The sequence below is a fragment of the Plectropomus leopardus genome, chromosome 6 (assembly GCF_026936395.1).
Source record: "Plectropomus leopardus strain MGB_pleo_1.0 chromosome 6, ASM2693639v1, whole genome shotgun sequence".
In the NCBI taxonomy this organism is placed as follows: Eukaryota; Metazoa; Chordata; class Actinopteri; order Perciformes; family Serranidae; genus Plectropomus; species Plectropomus leopardus.
In genome coordinates this window covers 17,192,200-17,216,797 of record NC_142181.1, presented here as the reverse complement: position 1 = coordinate 17,216,797, position 24,598 = coordinate 17,192,200, and the positions used below count along the sequence as shown (strand labels likewise).

The window sequence follows — 24,598 nt, the reverse complement described above, 5'->3', positions numbered from 1 at the left end:
TGTACCGACAACCAGGAGAGAGGAGAGGCTGTAGGGAGGTTGATGGTCCAGCACAAAGAAATTGTAAGGAGAGGACAATGAGGAGAGAATGGGGAGAGACGAGGAGAATTGAGAGTGAGATGGGCACACAGCTTGGAAGCTTATGTGAGGGTGAGGGAGATGCAGTGGTTGTCAGAAAGTTTACAGTACTCTCTTTGGCAGGACAAACATAGACTGTAAGCGCAAGGATTAAAAGACTCATCAAGACTGAGACAGACCTGCCAGACGAATAGTAACAGGTATAAAAAAACTGCCCGACAGATCTGACAGGTATGGAGGGGCATCCCTGTGTAGAGTGATGTGGAGCCCTTTAGAGGAGTGGTGTGTATGATCGTGGGGGATTTAGTGGCATGTAGCAGTGAGGACTGAAGATTGCAACCAGCTAAAACGTCTCCTTAGAATTCCTTCAGTGTTCATTGTTCAGGAGGTGTTTACTGGTAATAACAGGAGTTTTTTTTTTTACCAGGGGCCAAACTTTTGCAGAGGTCTCTTCCTTTTCTAGAAATGGACTCGGTAATTTAAATGTGTAAAAACACTGAATAAAGCAGTTTGACGTTTTTGATCAGGGTGGCTCTGATGCTGTTTGGCTTGTTGGTGACAGGTCGCTCACCTATTTTCTGTGATAACTTCAGACCCACATGTTCAAGAGGTTTTTACCCTGAGCCAAAATATCCACAGAGGTCTCTTTCTCTCAAAAAACAAATAGAGCAGGTAATTTAAACTGGTAAAAACACTGAATAAAGCAGCTACGCCCTAAAAAAGTCAGTGTTTTTCTGATGCTGCTCATTGTAGAGGGGCTGCTAACTACAGAGGCAGAAATGAAAATGCAAAAAAAAAGAATGGCCCTATCTAGAGCCAGTGTTTGGTTTGTTCATTTTGGGCTACTGTAGAAACATGGCAGACTCCATGAACAAGGACCTGCTTCCTATGTAGATATAAACGGCTTGTTCAGAGGTAACCAAAACCTTGATCTTTATTTGTAATTTTACACAAAGAAAGACAAACTTAATTATATTCCATTTCTGCCACTATATCCTCCTAAATCCGACACATTGGACCTTTAAAGTCTGATCTGACTTGGATAAGAAATCTACAAAGAGGAGCTAAAATTTGTGTAATGGTCTCATTTTTATTTAAAATTTTAGCTGCAGCATTATAAAGCATTTGAAGACTGTAAGTAACACATGGCATGCCTGATTCTAAAAACAAAACATTGTCATGCTATTTATTTCCCACAATCAATTCATATGATTTAGTTGCATTGGTAATACTACAGACAGAGACGACAGACTTGAAATAGCTTTATGTAATTGCTGTGCATCCTTTTTAAATCCTCTCATAAAATGTAGGGCAAACAGGTGAAGGCTGCTAACTTGTCCTCAGCCAGTCTGCCACACAGGAGGCAGAGGATGATGTGATTTAGGATTTTAATCCGGAAAAAAAAGTAATGGGAAGCATGATGATTATGACTAGAGCTAAATTCTGCTCTTTGTTGTTTCTAGGATTGTGCCTCTCCTATATGGTTGAGTATATTCATTAAAAAAAAAGACTGCTGCAGGGTTTAAGGAAAGTGAAAAATGTGGCTTCCTCTGGCATGGAAGACATACAGATATCTATGTGGTGAAGTGTCTTTGACATTACGTGATATTGAGTGACCTCAGGCTGACAAATTATGTAATTTAAAGTTGCATGCTACCAATATGATTTCCCTTTTTGGTCTGGTGTCATATTTACACAGTGGAGTAGCTCTGAAATTTATTGCAGGATTACTATAGCTGCTTCACATAATGGAGCTGCTCCATCTTCCAGAACAGGGCAGGAAATCTTCATGTAAACATGGCAACCATCCACTGCGAACTGAGTCACATCAGCCAGCAGAATGAAGCGAAACACGAGGAAGAGTTGAAACGTGACGGAGGAATCACCAGAGCGGCACAAAAAAGGGATAGTGTCTAGTTGGAAGAGAGAGAGAGGGTGAGTGAGAGGCTATGTGCAGGAGTGGACGAAGGAGCCCCTGATGTGTGAAACGCCAGAGGTTGCTTTTTTGGTTCACTGGTTGAGAGGCAGCTCAATAATGTAATGGGAAAGTTCTGAATCACAAAACTTTAAAGAAAACTTGTGAACCCCATATTTGGCAGTTTTCTAATGAAATGCACGCTTATTGAACTTTAGTTTTGGAGGCAAGCATCACTGACCATTATTTGGCTGCCAGCTGCGCACACGCATTATCATGGGAATCATAGGTGGGACATGTAGCCGCGCACACAGAGACTAAATCTATTATTTTCCCGGACGGTCAGCGCAGCATTCCGCTTGACTGATGGCGATGGCCTTGGAGGCAGACAGCGACAGAGGTTCATCAAGAAACGCTCATGAAAAATATCCCCGGGCAGCGTTGGAGCGCAACGGCTACGTGAAGACATGTGTCACCCCGTTGCACCAGGACGCAGGGAGCCAGTCGTGGCTGAGACTCGCCGTGACATGGACTTGCCGAGGAGTGTCGTCTGCGGTCTGCGTTGCCTCCGTCTCCGTTATTCTCGCTCTGCTGCTCAGATTGGTCGACTGGGATGCATGCAGCAACAGCAGCAGCAGCAGCAACGGAAATAGCAGCGGCTCTCGTCTTCATTTCGCGGCGGGCTGCGCTTTGGAGTTGCTTTTGACTGCGTGCTATTGCGTCTCCCCCGTTTTCACTCTTATATGTGCCTTCTTCTGGGTCGGACTGTATCTGATTCGCTGCGGGGTGCTCATCCGCACCACTGTTTTTCTGTTAACGCTGTGCCATTTGGGCGAAGCCGCGGCGCAGTCCCTCCTCCTGCGCGGCGCCGAGGAGCAGCTGCTGTCCCTCCCCGCGACCCTGGTAGTCCTCGGCTGCCTGGGCAGCGGGGCTCTGCTGGTCGTCCGGCTTCGTCAGGGAGTGTCCGTCCTCGTCTTCATTAGCGTCATCAGGGCCGTCTCCCTCGTCTCTCTGAACAGAGTCCGGGCCAGCTGGAGACCCTACCTGGCCTACCTGCTGGGGCTGCTGGGGGTTTTGCTTGCGAGGTATGCTGACCGGCTCCTGCCGGCCTCAGGGACCAGCGGGACGGGGTGCTGTGGCTCTGTGACCGGGGCGAAGGAGGAGGACATCCCTGTCTTCAAAAGGAGACGGCGGTCCAGCTCCATAGCGGCCTCGGAAATGATGGCTCACAGTCAGAGCAACAGCAAGTCCCACCGCAGGACTTCGCTGCCTTGCATTCCGCGGGACCAGGTAAGACATGTCTAACTTTGGATGTATGAACCAGAGCATATTGTTGTTTTTTAAATTGCATTTTATGACATTTTAACTTCTTCAACACTTTTTGGTGTGCTTTCTCTTTCGCTGATGGCATGTGTGGCAGCTTTACGCGCGTTTCTTTCTTGACATCGGTCAAACAGGGATGACACAGATTATGATAACACGCGTTATTATCATGATACTAATGATTTGTGTGCTCATCCCTCCATCTACACTTTCGGAGACCCATTACTAGTGTTTGTGATTTACGCCTGTCACGGTGTTTGCATTGCAACATCCTCTCTCAAATACTGCTGTTTACCTTCGCTCTGGCTCTGCTGTTAATTTGGTCATCATCATTGTGCTGTGCTGTGTTTGTGCTGCTGATAAGCAAATGGATGGTGCACTTAGCATGCCAAGTTACTGTGTGCCTGCGTGTTTGTGTGTGTGTGCGTGCGCGCGCGCAGGCATAGGTGTGAGGTCACATGTAAATATTTTGAAAGCCTCTGTTTATCCTGGGTGCTGGCTAGTGGTGTGGTGCACGTGTTTCCAAACTTAACACATGATGGAGCCAAATTTGATAGACTGTGTCCTCATGAGAACCTCTTCCTATTGCGCATAATTATGGCGGCAGAGAAGATTATGAATAGTCATAGTTAAACTGGATATCACCATGTTCTTATTTAGATGTGTTCATTAAAGTTAACATCAAAGTATCCCTGTTGTCCGTCTTGGAGGTGCCTGGACTATTTTTGGACAATCTGTGGAGAATGGTGGGTGAAGGTGTAGGAATAAGGGGAGATGTTTACAGTGTGACCCACGGTAATTAGCTGAATGTGACCAAAACTCCATGAATGAGGTGGATGTGCTCTGCCCCAAATACTTTGTCACTGAGCTAACTTGGAGCTTGAGGCGCACTCTCTGTTTGTTATCCAACTTGAGCAGCTCACATCCCAAAATAGCACAGATTTCAGCTTCTGTACACTTAACTCAAGTTGTGTTGGTTCAGTTTTCATTGAAAAACTTTCATTTTGGGGATGGGGGAGTGTGATCATTTTAAGGATTACTTTCTAAGAATCAGCATGTCAGCATCTGGCTGGTGCTCTGATGAAATGTACAGGATGTGACTGTTACAACCAGCATCCTTCTGACTGTTATTGTCAGGTTGTGGCCTGGCATACTTTAATTATCTTTATGTTTTATGGAAAGAATTGTGCTTTCATGACTGTGGATGCCTTTGCAGCCATAGTCTTTAGTTAAGTTACAGACAACTAGAGTTTTAAATCCCTGAATATAATAATAATGATAATAATAATAATAATAAATTATTATTGTTATTATTATTATTATTATTATTTCATTTGATTAGCATTTCCATGTAGTATTCCGTATCTCTTGTATCTGTATACTGAAGGTTCTTTGTCTGATTAAACCGCCGTCCTGACTTTTCACTGACTATCCTGGTACTACCTACCTTGCAATTCACTTTTTAGTGTCACAGCATAACTTGAAAGAAAGTTGAATGTTTATTAAAAAGTTGGACTCAATCTAAAGTACTTTTCAGATGCGGCATGTCCTGAGGGATTGAACATGCCTCCTAAAATCTTTATTTTGTGCTTTGGTATTTAATTTCTAAGGAATAGTAAGGCATTACCATGCAAAAAGAAAAAAAAGTTGTAATAACATATCCGATAAAATGAATATGTTGAACGAAATTTAGGACTGTAAATACATTATTAAAATCAAGGGGGGGGGGGTTCCATGTTTTCAGTTTAAGCATTTTTCCACAACTGACCAAAGCACCTGATACGTATGCATGTCACTTTCTCTCTTTTGCTCACCATCAAAACAAATCAGATAATATTCTGACAATTTTAGTGGTGGCTGGGTGTCAACCTCCCGCTGAAAAAGGTGACGCTTCCGCTGATCATCCTTTTAAACCTGTGAATGCCTCCTGTGCTAAAGGTTACTCTCCTGCAGTTTTCATCCCTGAATGTGCTCATGCCCTCTAGTGACAAACGGAGATAAAAACTGAGAGATCTGGGGGATAATAAACAAGGAGGCGTCAGTGTTGTTGCCACATGGGGGATAAAAATGGTGATCCACACACATAAATGTACAATGGGGATTCACAGTGTGTCATTCTCACTCATGTATGACTAAGCTGAAGAAGCAGTGTAATCCTTTATGATTACAACTTTTTTTTTCAGCGTCGGCAATGTTGCCCTGATCTCATTTGCAGATTTTGACCAGAGAGGAAACAAAGTGTGACTGAGAGTAGAAATAAAACTAAAAGCAGCAATGAAATAACTCATCAGTTCTCCTCATTTGATTTGTGATGTAGTTGACAGGGTTAATGCTGAGAGGTATATCGACCTTACAGTGGGATGATTGGTTACTGTGTTTGCCTGCATACTGAAGCTTTCACACTTAATAGCTACCTTTAGGTTGCTGTATAGCCATGCCATTTTTTTCTGGACATTAAAAAAGCAAATCAGACTTTCAACACAATTTTTGTATCATTATTTTTTCATCTATTAAAAATTCCCCCTTTTTTCTGTTAGTAATTAACTTAAAATGCTCGTTATTATTTGAAATATCAGGGTTCCCATGGTCATGATATTCCTGGAAAATTGATGAGATTGAGAAAACTGTCTTTCAGGCCTGGAAATGGTTTGGAATCACCAGACTGTTTTGGAACAGTTAATATACATTGTTTTGGCTATCGTTTAAAATTTGTTTTTAAAACAAAAAAAATAAATAAAAATTAACACTTGGCTGAGTGATAACTGGTGATTTAATCAAATATTTATACACATATATATATTTGTGTGTGTATGTATGTATGTATGTATGATATGTACTGTTTTACTTTCTACCCATCTTAAAATACTTAAATTAAGTCATGGAAATAGGGTAAAATGTTATTGGAAAGTTAAGTTTGAAAAATTTTATTGAAAAATTAGTCTTTGGGAACCTTTAAATACACACTTTTTAAATAAAGGCAAAAACTAATGTCTCCCTTCCAAAACTAGACAACTCCCTCTTTTGTCACTCTAGTGCTGAATGCAGTCGAAATTGTATGGAGCCGGTTTTAAGGTTCACTCTTCTTCAGTGCCAATTGTGACCATAGAATATTGCAATTGCCATAACTTTAGCCTGAAATTAGTATTCTAAGTTGACAAGAGAGTCTGTGTGTAGTCTGTGTGGCTGATGGGGGGTCATCAGTGCCCTGATCCAGGATCACACGTGTTGTACCATCTCACTAATGTTATTCTCTCATTTTGAAGCTGGAGCTGATCCCACATCAGCTCTCTGACTTGGATGCCTGGTTGTTCATTGCTAATTGGTATCCGGGGAACGATGAGTTAGCGGACTATCTGTACTATTAGAACAGCTCCATTACCCGCTTTACCCCGTCAGGTCTGGAACAGGACTGATGACAAATTAAACGTAAAACACCTCATGATTGACCAGATGCTGAGGACACCGTGTCCTCCTGAAGCTTGTCCTCTCAGTTTAACCTGTAGGACCAGTGAGAGGAACACTGACATTGATATAGTGCAGAGAGAGAGAGAAACACACATAAATATATCATACTTTGGGCCTCTAAGACTATGTTCACATTACAAGCGAATGTGGCCCAGATGCATTACATATCCGATTACTGGCTTTGCGACTAATGTGAGAAAAGTCATATTGGACTTCATGTGTGTTTTTCCCCATACATCCATGTTTTTTTTATATCATACTTTGTTGGTACAATAGCAGATTACTCACCATACAGTGTGAGCGCAGCCCCTTGATCCTAAGGCTGCCCCATTTGTTAGCCAATAGAGCCCCACTGCTGGCCACTCTCTGATCTGGACAGCTTGCCTATCTGCGACAGTGTTGTTGTGAGGTGCTGACAGAGATATTGGATTTTAGCTGTGGATATTTTAAGGTCTGAAGGAACTATTTCTCAGTGAAACCCTCCACTAGGCCTGGGTGATATGACAAAAAATGCTACCTCAATATAAATTTTCATATTGACCGATATTGATAATTATCCAAAAAAGTCATAACATTATTTCTTTCAAGTGTAAAGGCTGATATATGCTCCTGAGGGAACATTTGCCAAACAGCAACTCTCAAGTAAAAAAAGAAATAGACAAAGAAATCTTAATACTGGTCAGGAGTGTGCCAAACTGTATAGATAGCTTAAGATATTTTATAAGTGTTTTAACTGACAAAATAAACAGAATAAATAGACAAAACAAAGATCTCCACTGTGGTTAATACTTTCTATGCAAGTTTTACACCCACATTTCCCAGTCGAAACAATAACAAAAGACTAGAGCCCGACTGATATGGGATTTTTGAGACTCATATAGATACTAATTTTATAATGGAAAAATTCACTTCATTTACTGATAGGGCAACTGATATAGTGATTTTTTTGAGCTGGAATAAAAATAGATCATTTCTATGTGGATTGTGCATAGATTTTGCAGTGATATGACTATACAAAAGTACTCAGAAGGCTGCTTTCTTTAACAAATAACTTTTACTTGTTGAACTTTACACACCAGCAAAAATAAAGAATAAGTAAATAAAATAAACATCAGTACTGTATGGTCTTCACTGACCATTCAAATAAAGAATATAAAAATAAAATACACATCAGTACTGTATGGTCTTTTGCTGACCATTTAAAAAAATGAATAAATTCAATAAAATAAATAGCTAAATAAACATCAGTACTGTTCAGTATCAGTCAATTGCTGACTATTGTAATGCTGCCAGTCATTTAGGGGCAGGTTGTAAAACAAGAAGCAGCTTCTTAGCATTTACACCTGCCAGGAAGCTCCTCTCGTCCTCAGAAATGTTCCCTATTATGCTAAAAACCCTCTCACTGGGGGCAGAGGAGGGTGGAGGACTATTCTGTTTGAGTTCTAGTGGAACTATAGAGTGGAACATTCCCCAAAATGTCAGGAAGCACCACAGCTGCAGAACAGTCCCTAAGTAGGCCTAACGGCTTAGTTGTCATCTCTGCATATTATCATATATAAAACCATTATATAAGCATTTTATGAAAACATATTGTATTACATATAATGAAACCATTTCAAAACCACCCAAGCATCAGCTTCTGCATTATATGGTCTGTAAAAAACGTTTTCTTATCGGCGCATATTGGAAAAATTATACGCAGATATGCTCCGATATGTCTGTGAGAGGCTCATATCAGCCGAAAATATCGGTAAACCGATAAATCGGTCAGGCTCTATGAAAGACAGACTTGAATGACATTGTGAAATAACAATGAAAGCCTATCTGACATGACTAAGGCAGAAATCATGTTTATGTTTACAGGTGAGGAAATGTATGAAGGATTTATTCACGTTACCTTCAGTCACGTTATGTTATGCCATTATATGAAATAGCCTGTAAGTCAGTCATGTTAACTTACTATTAGCATTATTAAAGGATTAGATGAGTAAACTATAGGCTACAGCTACTGTAGCTAACGTTATATTGTGAATTCAGTCATGGTGTGACATTATCTGTAATCAAAATAATCAAACTGAAAACAACTCAGTGTGCGTGTCGAATGTTGTTAGTTTGCCACGCGCATTAGTGGCCGGCAAAAGTTGTCAAGTCTCGGCTTCTTGTTCCACTACTACCACTACTACTTCTCCATCCTCTTCTTCCAGTTAATTGTGGGTGGTAACTGGTGTTTAAGGTGCATTGCTGCCCCCTTATGTGGGCGTATGAATGGTTTAATTAAATGGAGGATTTATCGAACATTTTTCATATCACTCTCAAGGAAAATTACATTGAGGCAATTATCGTTATCGTTTTATCGCCCAGCCCTACCCTCCACATTGTGGCTCACCACTCCTGACTCCTCTCCTGGCCACACCCTCACCTCTCTCTAGAACTACCAGCAATAGTTACTAATGGACCGAAAGCCCATTTGTATGACTGCCCCTTACACAAAGCTAGACTGGCTATGTCATTCATTTTTCCCTCAAATACCTGTTTCACACATGCAGCTTTTTTGTTGTTATTCCTACATGCATGTGTGTGACATTATTGGTTGCATGTGAGGCATTTCAGGGCAGACATCTGTTCACCCTGATGTCATTCTCTTAATACATGAATATAAACATTCAAGGCAGAAAGATCAGGTGGGTATTACTAGGATTTGAGGACATTTGGGGCTTAGCCAGGACCTTTGTCCAGGGTCCAGGTGCTTTTTTGACAAAAAAAACAAAAAGTGCCAAAAAAAAAAACCCAGTATAAATCAGTTTATTCTCACTGTGAATTAGAAAATGGTCAACCTGCCATCCGGCACCCCATTGGGCCATAAATTGAGTGTAAGTACCATCTGGGATCATGACCCAAGGCTTAGAAAGTAAGAAACCCTCCCATAAATATTTAATATTTAAAGAATATATTTCATATCTTGTCTCTTACTACTACTGAAACTGAAATGATGATGCCTTAGCATGAACATTTCCATTCATGTTTGCCTTAGCATGAACATTTCCTTTCATGTTATTTGTGTGGACAATTTCTGAATCTGTGATTTTGTGCATTTGAGGTATTACAGAATAGACATTAAACAACATTTTTGAGACAAATATGTTACTTAGTTCGCTTTTTTCTTACTGTCTCCTTTCCCTCTGTCTCAAAGTCTCTCCCTGACACAAACACACAGAGTTTGTAGGTACAGTTTATCCATACTGTAGATAATGAAGCTCTCCAGAGTGCAGTTGTACCTGAGAGAAGTGGAGGTTTTCATCAAGCATTGGCTGTGCAGTATTTATGAAGCAGGCTGGTGCAGCCTGCCAAGCCAGAGGCAAGACAGGCACTCTCCTTAACTGGAAGCAGGAAAATAGCTTTGGTTATGTGACTTTATTTCTGTATTATTTTTTTCTTTTAAAATTGAGAGGGATTTATTGTTAAGGTGTTGTGTGACTATGAAGAACAAATTATCTTATATCAATGCAATGAGAAGTTTATATTCTTTCAACATGATGCCAGGCTGAGTCTTAATATCTGAGGATTTTGACATGAATTTTACTCTGTTGTGATCTTTCAGGGTTAGCTCCACACAGAGGCTTGTGATAGAAGTTGTTTGTCTTTTAGCCAGGGTCTCAGTGGGACTCAGTGGGGGGGTGGGGGGCTTTGCTAGTGGTTTTTGGGTCACATGCAATTGAAAAACACTCGCTCTATACAAGATAACGACATCCATAAATAGAATGTCTAAAAACAGCAGGAATATTTCCAAGTGTCTTTTTGTTTTTTTCCTGATGCTGTTTTCATTCTCTCTTTGTTACACTGTCACAATAGTTCATTGCAGAAATCTTTCATGCTTCATCCAAGGCCATTGAGACATGGTAGAGTTACTGTATCTTAAACTGCACTACACTTGAAACATGTCAAAGTATGGGGCCTTGGCAGGATGACACCAGTTAGTTCTCTTGTAACTTCAAAATCTGTTTAAAATAGAGGTCAGACCTTGAATAAGACCATGCTGTGTTGCTTAACATATTCATTATCCCATTATCATATACAGTATCCATGTGAGAGAGGAGGGGGAGGCGACAGATTTTAAAGCAGAGACATGTGCTTAGAGATCTATTTGAGGGAAGGCCCACATTCATTCATTGACGCACATACTTTTACAGAGAGAAAAGCAACCTGTTCGGGTCGCCAGAGCTATCTGACTTTGTGTAACATTGAGGCTTATTATACCATCATTAGATAATGGAGAATATTGTTTTTATTCAAAATGATTAAATAACATATTGAGGTTTTAAAAAACCTTTTCATCAAATAGAACATTGATAGTTGACTTTTATTTTCATGAAATTGTGCACACGCACATGGCTCACGGTACATCCAGAATACAAATAAGTTACAGATAAAACTCCTGTTAAAGGATGGGATGATATACCATTTTATTGTGGATTGCACTTGGATTGCAAAAAACAAAACACTACTGATTAGCTGATTGCAGTGAATTTCCATTATTGGTATTATCATGAATACTATGTCCATTAGCATCCAATTTGACTATTAGGGTTCAGTATCGGTACTCAATCCTTTTAAGGTATTAACTGAAATAATGCTCTACCAAGTGTTTTCAATACATTTCCTGTCAAGCAATATTTGTATTTGATCCTATTTGCACTGGGGGTTTGATCCTTGTGTGTGAATGTTTGAAAGAAAAAAACAAACAAAAAAAAAAAACAAGAACTGAGTAGCTGGTGGCACCTTGTAATGTAGCCATGATTATATGAATGCGTGTGTAAATGCGTCAATGTGACAAGTAATGTAAAAGTGCTTTGAGTTGTTGGACGACCAGAAAAGTCCATTTACCATTTAACATGACTATTCTGGTATTAAACTCTCACTTAAAAGACAGATTAATGCAAATTTAATCAGGGGTCAAAAGCACCAGTATAATAGGATGAAATATCAACTGGTCTACTCCTGGGGACTCTTGGTTGTTCATTGCTTGGGAATAAAATAGTGTTGTTAAGCAGAAAAAAAAATGAAAATGGGGAAAGAACTGGAGTAAGATGTGCAGAAATTAGGCAAGGTTAAAATGTTCAAGATGATTAGAAAGTGGTCATTTTTTTGCCAGAAGTGCAGCTGTGGCCTTCTTGAATGGATCATTTCATTCAAAAGAAACACATGAAAGGTAGACAGAGCGACAGACGCTGAAGATAGTGGAACAGAGATGGAAAGATGGGTTAAAAAAAGATGTGATTGAAGGAAAAGAACACACTGGCATTAGCGCAGGCTGCATCCAGCCCCGAGCAGCAGTCAAATAGCCCAATGTGGGTGAGTGAGTGTGTGTGAGCGAGAGGAGAGGAGGAGGGGGGTGGACAAACTAGCTTGAGGGGACCTAATGCAGGAGCTACTGCGTGAGAGAGGAGCAGGGAGGGAGGGGGAAGAAGCGAGTGTTGAAAGATTTGCTGGGGAGGGTGAGGAAAGGGGGGGGGGTTGCTGCTAAGCGCAGCAGAAGTGTTGATGGTAAAAGGACAACTATCTGGTCCCCGTGTTCAACCTCTCCGCTGCCATTTCGAAACACACCAGTGCTCCGAGCTCTCACACGGACACGCTGTTGAGGCAAGTTCGTGTCGATCGCATGTGGTTTTGTGCGACAGATATTGTGTCTGTTTCTGTGTGTTTGTCTCTGCATAATGTGAATATGGCTCTGTGCCATATGCTCCCACAGAGAGAGGAGAGGGCCGGGCAAAGAGAGAGAAAAAATGTGTGCGTGCGTGTGTGAGAGAGAGAGAGTAGCCTCCACAGCTTGCCTCTGAAAGGCAGTAGCAAATAATTTTAACCTGGCCTGGCCACTACTGTATACACGTGCTCACACATTCACACACACATACACGTACAGTGGCTTCCCTGCTGGCTGTCCAGATGAGGTTTGGTGGCCTTGGACAAGGAATGCCTTGTTGCTCGATTCAATGGCGTGTTTTAGCTCCAAAATATGCTCGGTGAGAGGTGAGAGGGGGGAGGGTGGCTGGCCTGGGCAGGGGGCAGCATCAACGAGCAGAACCGAGACATGTCCATACGTCTGTCTGAATGTCTGTCTGCTTTTTTCTTGCACTGCAGTAAACAGTCAGTCAGCAGGAGAGAGAGTTATAAACAGTTATGCTCTGACTGTTTTACGTGAGTGCTCTGCTTCTGTGAAATTTGTTAGTTTGAGCTTTTAGGAAAATCAGTTTCACACAGCATAATAAGGGATTTCTGGTTTGTACCTGTTCCTTTACTCTGTGGACACACAGTTTGGGAACCTGGAATAATTCTTTTGCAGCTTTGTCCTTGGATTGCAGACGGTGATTGCAGTATCATCGTGTTGCAGTGCAACTACATTTCATTTTTTATCTAACAAATTAGTGCCCAAACTAGTTCGATTAGGTTTTTGAAAAGAATCATTGTTAGGCATTATCATGTTAAGTACTTAGTGTAGAGTCACATAGTTTAGGTTTAGGAAAGTTAAGTTACTAGGGTGTATATCGCAAGTTTCATCACGATGCAATATTATAGTGATTATCTGTACAACAATATTATATTTGTTAATGTCACAAAGTGTGCCATGATACCATTTCAATTCACTTTAATTCAGGGGCCTGCAATCAATGAGATGATATCAGTAAATTTTCTTGTTGCCTTTTTCTTGGCTGCTTGTCATTGTCTACCTGGTGCTCAGTGTTGGAGAGTAACTATTTACATGTAACAAGTTACAGTAATCAAATAACAAAATGAATGTGATTGTAATCAGTTACAGTTACTGAGGAAAAAATATGTAATTAAATAAGTTATTTATCAAAATGTTGGTGATTACAATGGGGTTATGAATGAAAAATCTTTTATCATCTTTTTTGCTGTGCAGGAATACCTTTTGGCATAATTTTGGACAACATGGGTCAACAAGGCATTAAGACAAATTTGAGTGCAACATTTCTGCACGTATGTTTTTAGGTTTTTTGTGCTTTATTGCCCTGTTAAGAACATTTATTGGAAAAGCTATCAAAAAGTAATCAAATGTAATAAATTACATTATTTTGATGAAGTAATTTAAATAGTTACAGAACGTATTAAGTTTTTTACAGGGTAACTAATAATCTGTAACCTTTTAAATTTCAAAAATAACTTTCCCAACACTGCTGGTGCTTGACCACTAGCACTGTTTAAATGTTTAGACAAGAGGTGTGCTTAGATGAAAATGGTTACACACGTGCCATTGCAATTTCAAAGTCAAGGTTACTGGTGTTTTCACTCTGTATCGATGATATGGAATCAACATATTGACCCGGATCAATGTATCATTACACTCCTAAGAGTTGAGTAGGTGAGATTTTGGAAAAGAAACATGGTTGGCCATCATAAGGTTATCTACTTTATGTTAAGTTAATACTTAATATATGACATGACGATGTACATTAAAATACCTCAAAGTTCACATGCTTTTGCGGGGGACACAAACACTGCTGTCCTGACAGAAAGTCCTGTGTTTGTTTGACCCAACAGACATCGTCCTTACACAGACATTCCAGTGTTTTTCCTACAATGTTACAAATTAGACCCCCTGCCAGGCCTAAACGTTTGCAATGTTTACGTAGTTCGGCAAAATATGTTGTATTTTTACCCCGTAGGAGATAGAAGTCATGACCCGCCCAACTCTGTCTCTGATTGGCTAGCACTAGTATGATTGGTGTTGCTCCTCTAGAGTTAGGGTAGCAGGGTTTCCCCCAGTGTATAAAAGGCCTGGCTTGCGCCATGCCTGACAAAGCATTGTTTCTTTTCTTTTTTTTCTTTTTTTTTGAAGAGGTTTATATACTCAAGTCACAATGGGGCGGTTGGGGCGAGGACACATAAATATTTTGAAAGCTCAACGGTGACATTGTTTGGTCAATGTGAATACAACTCATCTGAGATCAGTTTTTTTTTTCAACACTTGAAGGCTACGCCTCAAAGCACTCTCAAGTATCACACACAGCATGTTGAGAGCATTATGGCTGCAGCACTGTTTTGCTCCGTCCTCCATGCGGCACTATATCCCACCGGGAACGTCTGTGAAGCGTTTCAGAAGCAGAGCGCCCTGCCAGCTGATACTGTAGACTCTATGAGATTGTGCTTATTTCGTCATTTTCCCCTGATTTTGTGGTAATTTTTCCTTGATTTTAGTAAAAATAGACTTGCCGCGTATTTCATGCAGAGCAGAGCGGCGAGCCGCTGCTGGGGTATTTGCTCACACCATTCCTATAGGGACAAACTTAGAGAATTATTGCCTAACAATGCAGCGCTCTTTCACGCATTTGAGCATTTTAGTGTCCTTTAGCTCACTGTTTTGATTTTACAACCCAATTCTTGTTTTTTTACCCCATCAGCAACATTTTCAACAGTTATTTTACTTCATGGAACACAATGAGTCTCTGGTCTTCCGCTGCACTTTAAAACTGAATTGTATTGGTTTTCTTACCTGGCTGTCCAAAAGAGGGAGTGTCGATAACACACTGTTCTCCGGGTGCCGGCGCAGTACTGCATGGAAAGTAAATACAATACATTATACTTTAATACATTTCTTGCTCATCCTGATGGTCAGTAAATATAGGGACAAAGTAAACCAATTGCAACACTGTTTTCAGCCTGCGCAGAGACTTACTGTTTGGACTTTGGGGTCAGGGGCTGAGTGAGTCTTCAGGGAAGAGGTGTGCTTGATTTAAAAAATAAAAGACAAAATGGGAGCAACAAGGGTAGACTCGTCATATGACACAAAATTGTTTTATCTTGATTATCTTGTTATGAAAATTAGGGGAAGCCAAAATTAAACACCCAGCCGCAGGTGTAGAGGCTGAGTTTTGAGATCAAAAAGTTAATAGAGAGCGAATAATGGACTTTATCACGTGTCAGGTTGACACAAACCCGATTCCAAATGAATGCTAATGTCACTCTGTGTCTTTGTAAATAGGCAATGCTTTGCTTACATGTTTTCCTTGTCAACTTTATAATGTGATAATATGTCAGTGTTGTATTAACAGCTTGTTGTGACACCCTCAAGTGGCCACAAATCAGTAACTGCAGGTTTAATGAAAATGATTGTTCCTAACACATCTTTGGCAATCTTCCTCATGTGATCATAGACATGTCTGTGTGTTTAATGAAAACACTCAATTCAGGAGATTACTCCAAATTTTAAGATGATTTGATGTCTGCAATAAGCACTTTAAGAGATAACTTAACTTGTTTTGTCTTGGATTAGTCATAGATAGTGAATTTTATCAAATCTCAAATTAAACATAGTCATACAACACTTGATGGCCTTATGTTGGCAAATTTAACCTAAACCTATTTCCTTTACTGGATCCTATCTGGTGTATTGTGCACAGTTAATGATGTGTGTTTAACAAAGACATGTGCGGACACAAACTGTACACTCTTATACGTGCACACACACAGGCGCGCACACACACACACACAAACACACACACACACGAAAACACACACACACTACACTGGCCTTCATGAAGCTCCCAGATGAACTGTGTCCTTATAAAGCAGGACCTTTGTTCAGATTGAGTTGAGGTGTCACTGTGGGTCAGATCATTGACCTAATCTAGAAGTGTCTTTCGTCTCTTGTTCGCACATGCTCGCACGCACACTCACAGCACATGCTGTTAGCTGCCAGCCTCAGATGTATGTATACTTGTCACAAATATTGCAGTACAGTCTGCAACTTCATTTTCTCAGCTTTCCTCTATGATACACAGCTCCCATTAAAAACACTGTCATCTCTCTACTTCACACTCACACACACACACACACACACACACACACACACACACACACACACACACACTTTTGTGTGATTACAAATCACTGCTGCTTTCATTATGGCCTTTCTGCTTGGCGTTGACTAGATCTATGCATCGTTGAGCACAGTGCTCAAATACAGGTGTGTGTGTGTGTGTGTGTGTGTGTGTGTGTGTGCGCGCGCGCGTGCGTGCGCACTTCCTAGTGGCTTATGCTTGGTCAACAGTCTGCGACAGTGTGTTTGTCTTGGACGCCTCCTGCCTGCTTGTAGATTACCCAATCAGATAATCAAGGGTATAATTGCATCACATGTGTCTGGGAGTGTTTTTCCCTTCCATTATCCCTCATAATGCACACATACACGTCAGACTCACACACGTGCACACATACAGGCACTCACATGTTGCAGACACATATTGATGACGTACATACAAAACCTAATTGCCAGAGGTTGTGTGTGTTGAGAGACAATGGGCCTCATGTAAGAAACCATATACTGAAGATTTTTTTCTTATTTTTGCTCAAATTCGGGATTTGGTCTTATTTTATCAGTAGTCATTGAATTTTCGGATTCACAAATGTTTTCTAATTTTTGCTTTTCTCTTAGGTAAGAGAAGCTTTTATGAGTGGTCAAGAATGGGCTAAAATTTGTACATGTATTCGGGTGTTGTATTTACCTCACTGACGATCAGCGCTGGAACTGAGTAATACCCATGACTGCTGCAGAATCAGTTAAACCTGGAGTGAATGACAATGGTAACCTTTCCTGTTAAATACAAAAGCCAGATGTTATCAGGTGTTAGTGTGTTTTTTTCTGTGATGGAAAGGAGGGTTAATACAATATGGCTAATATGAGGTGTACACACTTTTATGCATTTGTGAAGTGTTTTTTGAACTGGTTGTATTATCCATGCACAATAGCTGACCACCCCCGTCCCTTTGATAGCAATACACAAACCTCTCCTCAAAGGTTACAAAGTTTGATTTTGCTGCAAGCTTTGAAGGGTATTTGCATTGTGAATGTATTAAAGGCATGCATAAAAGTACAATGGTGCATTATGTCAAAGTCTTGGAGCTGCAGTGCATAGTCGTAGGGGAAAGGCTTTAGTAACTCTTTATGAAATAGAAAACTTAGGGGAAATGAAAATGACTGGACTGCGCCATCATTTTGGTAGTATTTTCCCTCGGGGCATTTTGCCTCAGGCCATGAGCTTCTCTCTTTCTCTGTATGTACCTCTTTCATTCTCAGCCTTTCTCTGCCTTCCTCTCTTCTGTGTCTCACTTTCTGACACTTTTTTGTCTGCTTGTCCCTCTCTGTTTTCTCTCCCACTCACCCGATTTCCTCTTTGTCCAACTTTCACAGGACAAATGCCAAAGGCAGTATTATTGTGTCCTCAGCTGCCATCACTCACTGTGTTATGTAAGACAGTGCTGATGTGCATGTATGTGTGTGTGTGTGTGTGTGTGTGTGTGTGTGTGTGTGTGTGTGTGTGTGTGTGTGTGTGTGTGTGTGTGTGTGTGTGTGCGTGCGTGTGTGTGTGTGTTCTTGCATGGCTTCAGTCCTGATATGCCTTCTCTGAATTCACAATCATCCCAGCGAATCCAAACTGAAGCCAGGCTTATTACAGCTCTACAGATGTGTGATGTGTTTCAACCTTGACCTCTTGTTCTATTAGGCTGCTCTCTGTTTTATATCTCTGCAATATTAGCATTGGTGGGGTGGGGGGAGGAAAGAGAACCAGGTTTCAGTCCTTGTTTGGCAAAAACAGTCAGTATATATCAGTTGTAGAATGCTGATTGGTACCTGTCTCCGACCTGTAGAGATGGACAAGAATAACACACTACTTCCTCTGTTAAATCAGTGCACAATTACAACAGAAAATCTTTATACAACTCAACCTGTTTTGTGAGTCAGTTCCACCTGGACACAGTAATATAGGTAAACATTGTGGTTATCACTTTCTGCTCACTGTCTTGAACTATGCTGAGGACTTAATTAGAAGTGATATTAGAACTAATATCAATGTCTGCAAAAACTGTTGCATATTCATTGTTATCATATTTAGTATGCATTAGCTCTGAGGGCTAACTTGGCTTGTTTAATACATTACGTGAACATCATTGTCACACTCAGTGTTACGCCGAACCCAGTTCAGACTCTCAAACTTTCAAACTGTGTTTAGAAAAAAGGAACGAAAAGTTCAAGGCGGCAAACTCAGCCTCCCACATCAACAACTCATCAACAGCACCTCAATAGCCCCACTTCTTTCGTTCTTTCCTTTCACAATAAAAGCCCTAGACATAAGCTGCATCACTGCTTACCAGAGGGAACTTATTCACGAGTGATGAGCTGTTCAATATGTTTGGATAGTTTTGCTTCAGATACTACATAATACATTATTATCTCAGTTAAATGTACTGAAACAAATATCTATGTGAAACTAAAATGGTTATTTTTTATTTTGTCTGGTAAAAAAAAATATGCTTGTAAGAATCAGACACAACCCGCTCACTCTGCACTAAACTGACTGGGTGCTGAATCCTCAAAGTGGATATCAGTGCATCAGGACAGTACTCTGGAGTGCTGTCCTGATCTTGACTGCAAAAAATATGCATTGCCAGTGGATTTTTTCCATCTGCTAGCAACCTTGGCTGGTGAGTTGAAAAATTTATTTTGAACACTGAAAATCATATTGTGATGAAACTAGTGATTTACACCCCTTGTATGTTGTTGAGATCACAATAAAGGCCTAGTTGGGTGGGTTTATTCTGGGGGCTGGAACTAGGGGGGTAGGAAAAGAGTAGAGAAGGGCCCATTGGACCCTGCAATACGCCACTGGCCCACACTTTTTTCAAATCATGGATTGCTGTATTGCCAATGGAAAGACCCCATCTCAAGATGGTCTCTAGTTTTAAACTTGTAAAAGAAAGTGAATCAAAATCTGACCTGAAAATATGTTCAAATTAAAGCCATGAGAGGGGCACAAAAGTGAAAGAAGTTTCCAGCCATGTCAGTTCATATTGTTTTGTTTGTGGCAGGAGAGGAAGGCAGTTAAAGTGGGAAGAGGTAGCTTTAGTCAAACTGTATGTAGGAGAAGCAGCCATTGTGATTGTTTTCCACATTTCACAAGAATACTTTTTACATTCAGTAAAATAGCTTGACTAGTTCTTACATAAAACAGTTAATTAGTTTACATAGTGTACCGTGGGGCATACTGTGTATGTGCAACAACTTTATTTATCCCCTCTGTTATTGAAAACATGGTTACAGAAAGAGAATACTGCTTTCAACTGGATCTTAAAATGACTTGATTTAAAGAAATACTTCACTTTGCACCTCAGGCGTTCAAAACCTGCAGATCATAGACTACATTTTTAATTTCTCTAGTGCATTGTAGCACATTTTCATGGCATCTCAAACATCTTTTAGGGTATGTTTAACCAGGTATGGAGCAGAGTTTATTTCAGGTCAAGTTTAAATATTCAGAAATAATTGAATCCCTTCTATAAATGGCACCCTGTTTTCTCAGCGAGCTGCGGTAAGGCGTCACGAAGTGAGCGCTCGGTTCTCATCTGAAGAGCAGACGAACGAGTTAGCCTTGGGCTGTGATGTGTGTACGGGATGGTACACACACAAACTCTTCTGTCTTTCTCTTGCTCTCTGTTTCTCTCTCACTCCGTCTCAATCAAATCAAATACTCACATAAACACACACAGAGCAACATACGCACACACACATATAGATACATGTAGCCTGTTCCTTTAGGCCTGATGCAGATTTTGCTAATGTTAACGTGTTCCCTTCGTTCATTCAGATTATTTTCTCCCTCTATCCCCCTCACACTTTTTTTCCTTCTCTACCTCTCTCTGTCCAGTCTCATTCAGCGATTCAATAAACAAGTCCTTATTGGATGAAGCTGCTCTGGTGTGAAGCAGGCTGAATGTCTTAGCCTCAAGACAAGTCTGCCCAGAAGAGGTGCTTTCTTTTAATGGATTTGTTCTCCTTGCAATCTCATACATGGTGTCCTTCTTTTTGTTGACAGTCTTGCACTCCAGCGTCTACTTAGTGTTATTTTTTGTGTACATACAGACAGAAATGAGGGCACATTCAATCTGGTTTCCAGGTTAAGCGGCATGTTTCTTTGAAACCGTGTGCAATGAGCTTTGAGGAAATATGTGTTCTCTCATTTAGTTGGTTTGTCAGAGGTGTTACCAATCAGCAGCAATGTGTATGTAGATAAAAGTCTAGTAGATCCTCACTTACAGTATGTATGTTTTGTTTATATTTCAAACATATGTTTCCCATGCAAATAAAGCCCTTCAAATTGAATTAATTTATATCCCATCTTATTAAAAGGAGATGTACTTGCGCAACACAACAGAAACAAGCCACTTCTGTTTGAATTAACATTTTGCTATGTTTAGGTGGAGCTGAGCCCTGGAGTCTTAGCTATTGTCTGGACTATTTATCAGTATTTGTATTCATCTCTATGGATTAATACAGAAAAATAATCATCATCTCTTTGTTACCCACTGGATACTTGGTATTTACAAGTATCAATTTAGGGAAAATTGCTCAGATATACAGCCATAATCTCATATTATCCTAGAATTTAAAAATAAAAACATCTTTGTTGCAAATAATATTAATTAGAATAGCTTGTAACTTTGGATACAGACATGTTTATGCTTATGCACATTCATAGTCCACTCACACAGGTGTTTTATGTTGCATAATTAGAGCTTCTCTCAGGATTGTGTCCGTGTGTACAGTCTGTGCTTGTTTAACAGCTCCTTCACTCTTGTTGGAAAGTTAACACCTTTGTTTTGAAATTAGTTAATAGATTTTGGTGACATAACATACTTTAAAGCAAACCTCCATTCAACAACCTGACTAGAGGTCTAAGTACTTAAAAACAAATGTGTAGGTGTTTGGGATGTGAATCTTTAAGTATCTCACGATTCAATTCGATTTCAATTCAGAATTGATTCTCGATTCAAAACAATTTCCGATTCAAAATATAGGAGGTGTAATTTCAGGATCTACTCCAGTCTGTGTTGCCACTGTCATATTATGTTATAAAGGAAAAGTGTGTATGAAATTATGGAGGTTTAATTATGTACAAGCTTTTTTGTTGTCGAAAACCTTTCTCCCAAGTGTTGGGGATCAGAAAGTGAAAAAATAAACATTGCAATTATTATAGTTAAAAAAATGGACACACTTTTCCAAAAAAAAGTCCCATGGTTTTTTGTTTTGCAGTTGTTTTTGTGTCCCATTATCTGTGCCATTCTGCAGAGCAGCTCGTCTCTGTGATGCTGCAGAGGGCCACATTACACTCCTGACACTTCAAAATGGGGCCTGATTCTCCTGCCTGCTCTGCCTGCAGTAAACAGAGTTTACATTCATATAAGGCCCTGCTGCTTGTTAGACTGTCTCCTGATTTACCCTTGTCTCATTATTATTATTATTATTATTATTATTATTATTATTATTGTTATTATTATTATTATTATTATTATTATTATTATTATTATTATTATTATCATCATTATTATCATCATTATTATTATTATTATTAGTAGTAGTAGTAGTAGTAGTAGTAGTAGTAGTAGTAGTATTAGTATTATTATCATCATCATCATCATTATAGGGGCTACCAGCGTTTATTCTAATGCGCGAGGCGCTACCAATAACACAGAGCGATAGATGCAGTAGGATTAGGCCGATCTAAGTGCAGCTTGCTTCAGATGACGTGTGGCATACGTAAGCGGATACAAAGCTTCTTATCGTCCTCTGATTGGTGAACAAGACCAAAACAAACCTCTGACCTCTCTCCAAAAGAACTATGGGAAACCAATATGGCGTTTAGCATCGATGCTAATGTACTCTTATCATCGAAATATGGATAAAATATGGACGGAAGGCACCCAATATCGGATCTATCATCACGGATTTGTCGAACAAAGTCCCGTAAAAACACCTGAATTTCCAGGCTGGATACTGAGGCTTCTAAAGGAGCTACGATGCATCGGAGACATCCCTATGAGCGGCACAGACGGCAGCTTTCACTGGCGAAAAAAGTAAGGCGATCCGACAAACGGTCTCAAAATTATTAAGACTTTTGTAAATGATATACATTTTAGAGGGTTAAGAATAGACTAAATATAATAAATATGGTCTATAATCGGTTTGTAGGGGTTTTGAATTGATTCTTAATCGTTAAAAACGAGTATCGAGTGAATCGATTTTCCTCCACCTCTAGTAGGTGTGCACGACACCTTACTGTCCATAAAACAGCCATCAAAGTAAATGTTTATTGTATTTATTTGTTTGCACCACAAATCTTAATATGAAATATGTAATATGGAAAGTGTTGTGGCACAAACGTCTGTTGTTGTCCTTAAAGAGTATCAAATGGAAGATCTTGCAGGGGGAAACATGAAAGAGCAAAACTTCAAGACACACAGACACAGAATGGGATGTAAGTCATTATGCATGCAGCTCCAAATGGAAGACCAGTGTCTGGACACTCACGTTGTTCCCATGGGACTCAGCCTGAAATGCTAACGCTCGGCAACGTCAGTGTCAATCAGTGAGAGCAGAAAGCTGACAGAGAGAAGTGGGTTGTGGGAGTTGTGACGCACTCCCCTCTCACAGTAATAGGAGTAGAGAATGACAAGCTGGCGTCAGTAGCCTAACATGGGTACAACAACACGAGGGAAAAGCACTCCACTTAGCCATGTAGCCATGGAGGGAGGAGAGGAGAAAGACAGGAATTGAGAGAGATGTGTTTGTGTGTTTTTAGGTGTGTGTGTGTGTGTGTGTGTGTATGTGTGTGTTTCAAATGACTTTTGTGCATGCATGAGGGCCCGTTTGCGTGTGATTCAGCTTACTCAGTGAAGCAAATATGACAAGTAGTCCATGTAGCAATAAGAATGCACGCTGTTGTCATTCTTACTGTTTTGAATGCTATAATTGTATGTTTGGTTATTTTAGGCAATATTATCATTCGATTCTGTTCTGTTTGTGCATTATAAGTTACTCATCACTCACTGCAATAATGCCATGATGCAATAAGGCTTTAAATGACATATCATCACAAAGCAGTCCTTCTCATTGTCATCAGATATTAGCTTTAATTAACTGAATAAAAGTAGATATAATACATGGATATTTGTGACTATGGACTCTTTCGGGACTTAGGGAGGCTATGGCTCAGAGGTAGAGTGGGTCGTCCTATTATTGGAAGGCCAGTAGATCGATCCCCGGCTCCTCCAGTTAACATGTCGAAGTATCCTTGGGCAAGACACTGAACCCCAAATTGCTCCTGATGCTGCATCATCGGAGCGCGAACGCGTGTGAATTGTTACTGTAGCAGGTGGCCCCTTGTATGGTAGCCTCGGCCATCAGTGTGTGAATGTGTGTGTGATTGGGTGAATGTGACATGTAGTGTAAAAGCGCTTTGAGTGGTCAAAAAGCCTAGAAAAGCGCTATACAAGTACAGTCCATTTACCATTTACCATCCTGCATTCAGGGCCATTAATAAAAGTTCATCCAATCCAATAAAACTTTGGGCATCTAGCTGGCAACACCAGAACAGCAAACCTAATGACATTCCCATCAGCCTCTGTTGCACTAAACTAAGATGGTGACAATGCTAAAATGTATACCTGCTGAACATCAGCATGTTGCCATTGTATGTGAGCATGTTAGCATTTAGCTGAAATAACTGCTGTACCTACAAACTGCCTTACAGAGATGCCAGTATGGCCACAACTTTCAACTGTGTTGTATTGATTATGTGCTTCGATCATCCTTTTTAGTTTTGGATAGTTGTAGTGAGGGGCTAAAACATAGAGGTCTGATGGATGTGTCAGTTGGCCCCTCACACGTGTGCGCACAGACACAAGAACGCTTGCTTGACAGAGCGACGTGAGCGTGTAATGAGATCGATAAGCAATCGCTGGTGTGCTCTGGTT

At 40.3% G+C, this 24,598-nt stretch overlaps 1 protein-coding gene across 1 annotated transcript in view; it reads left to right on the top strand.

Annotated features, from left to right (window-relative positions):
• Positions 1 to 2,355: 2,355 nt before the first annotated feature.
• LOC121942965 (cGMP-inhibited 3',5'-cyclic phosphodiesterase 3A-like) overlaps positions 2,356 to 24,598 on the top strand; it is a 59,862-nt gene continuing 37,619 nt past the window's right edge. Inside the window, exon 1 of the mRNA XM_042486296.2 lies at positions 2,356 to 3,283. Within this exon, the coding sequence (XP_042342230.2) occupies positions 2,360 to 3,283 (924 nt within the window). The 5' untranslated portion in view covers positions 2,356 to 2,359. The remainder of the gene's footprint in view (positions 3,284 to 24,598) is intronic.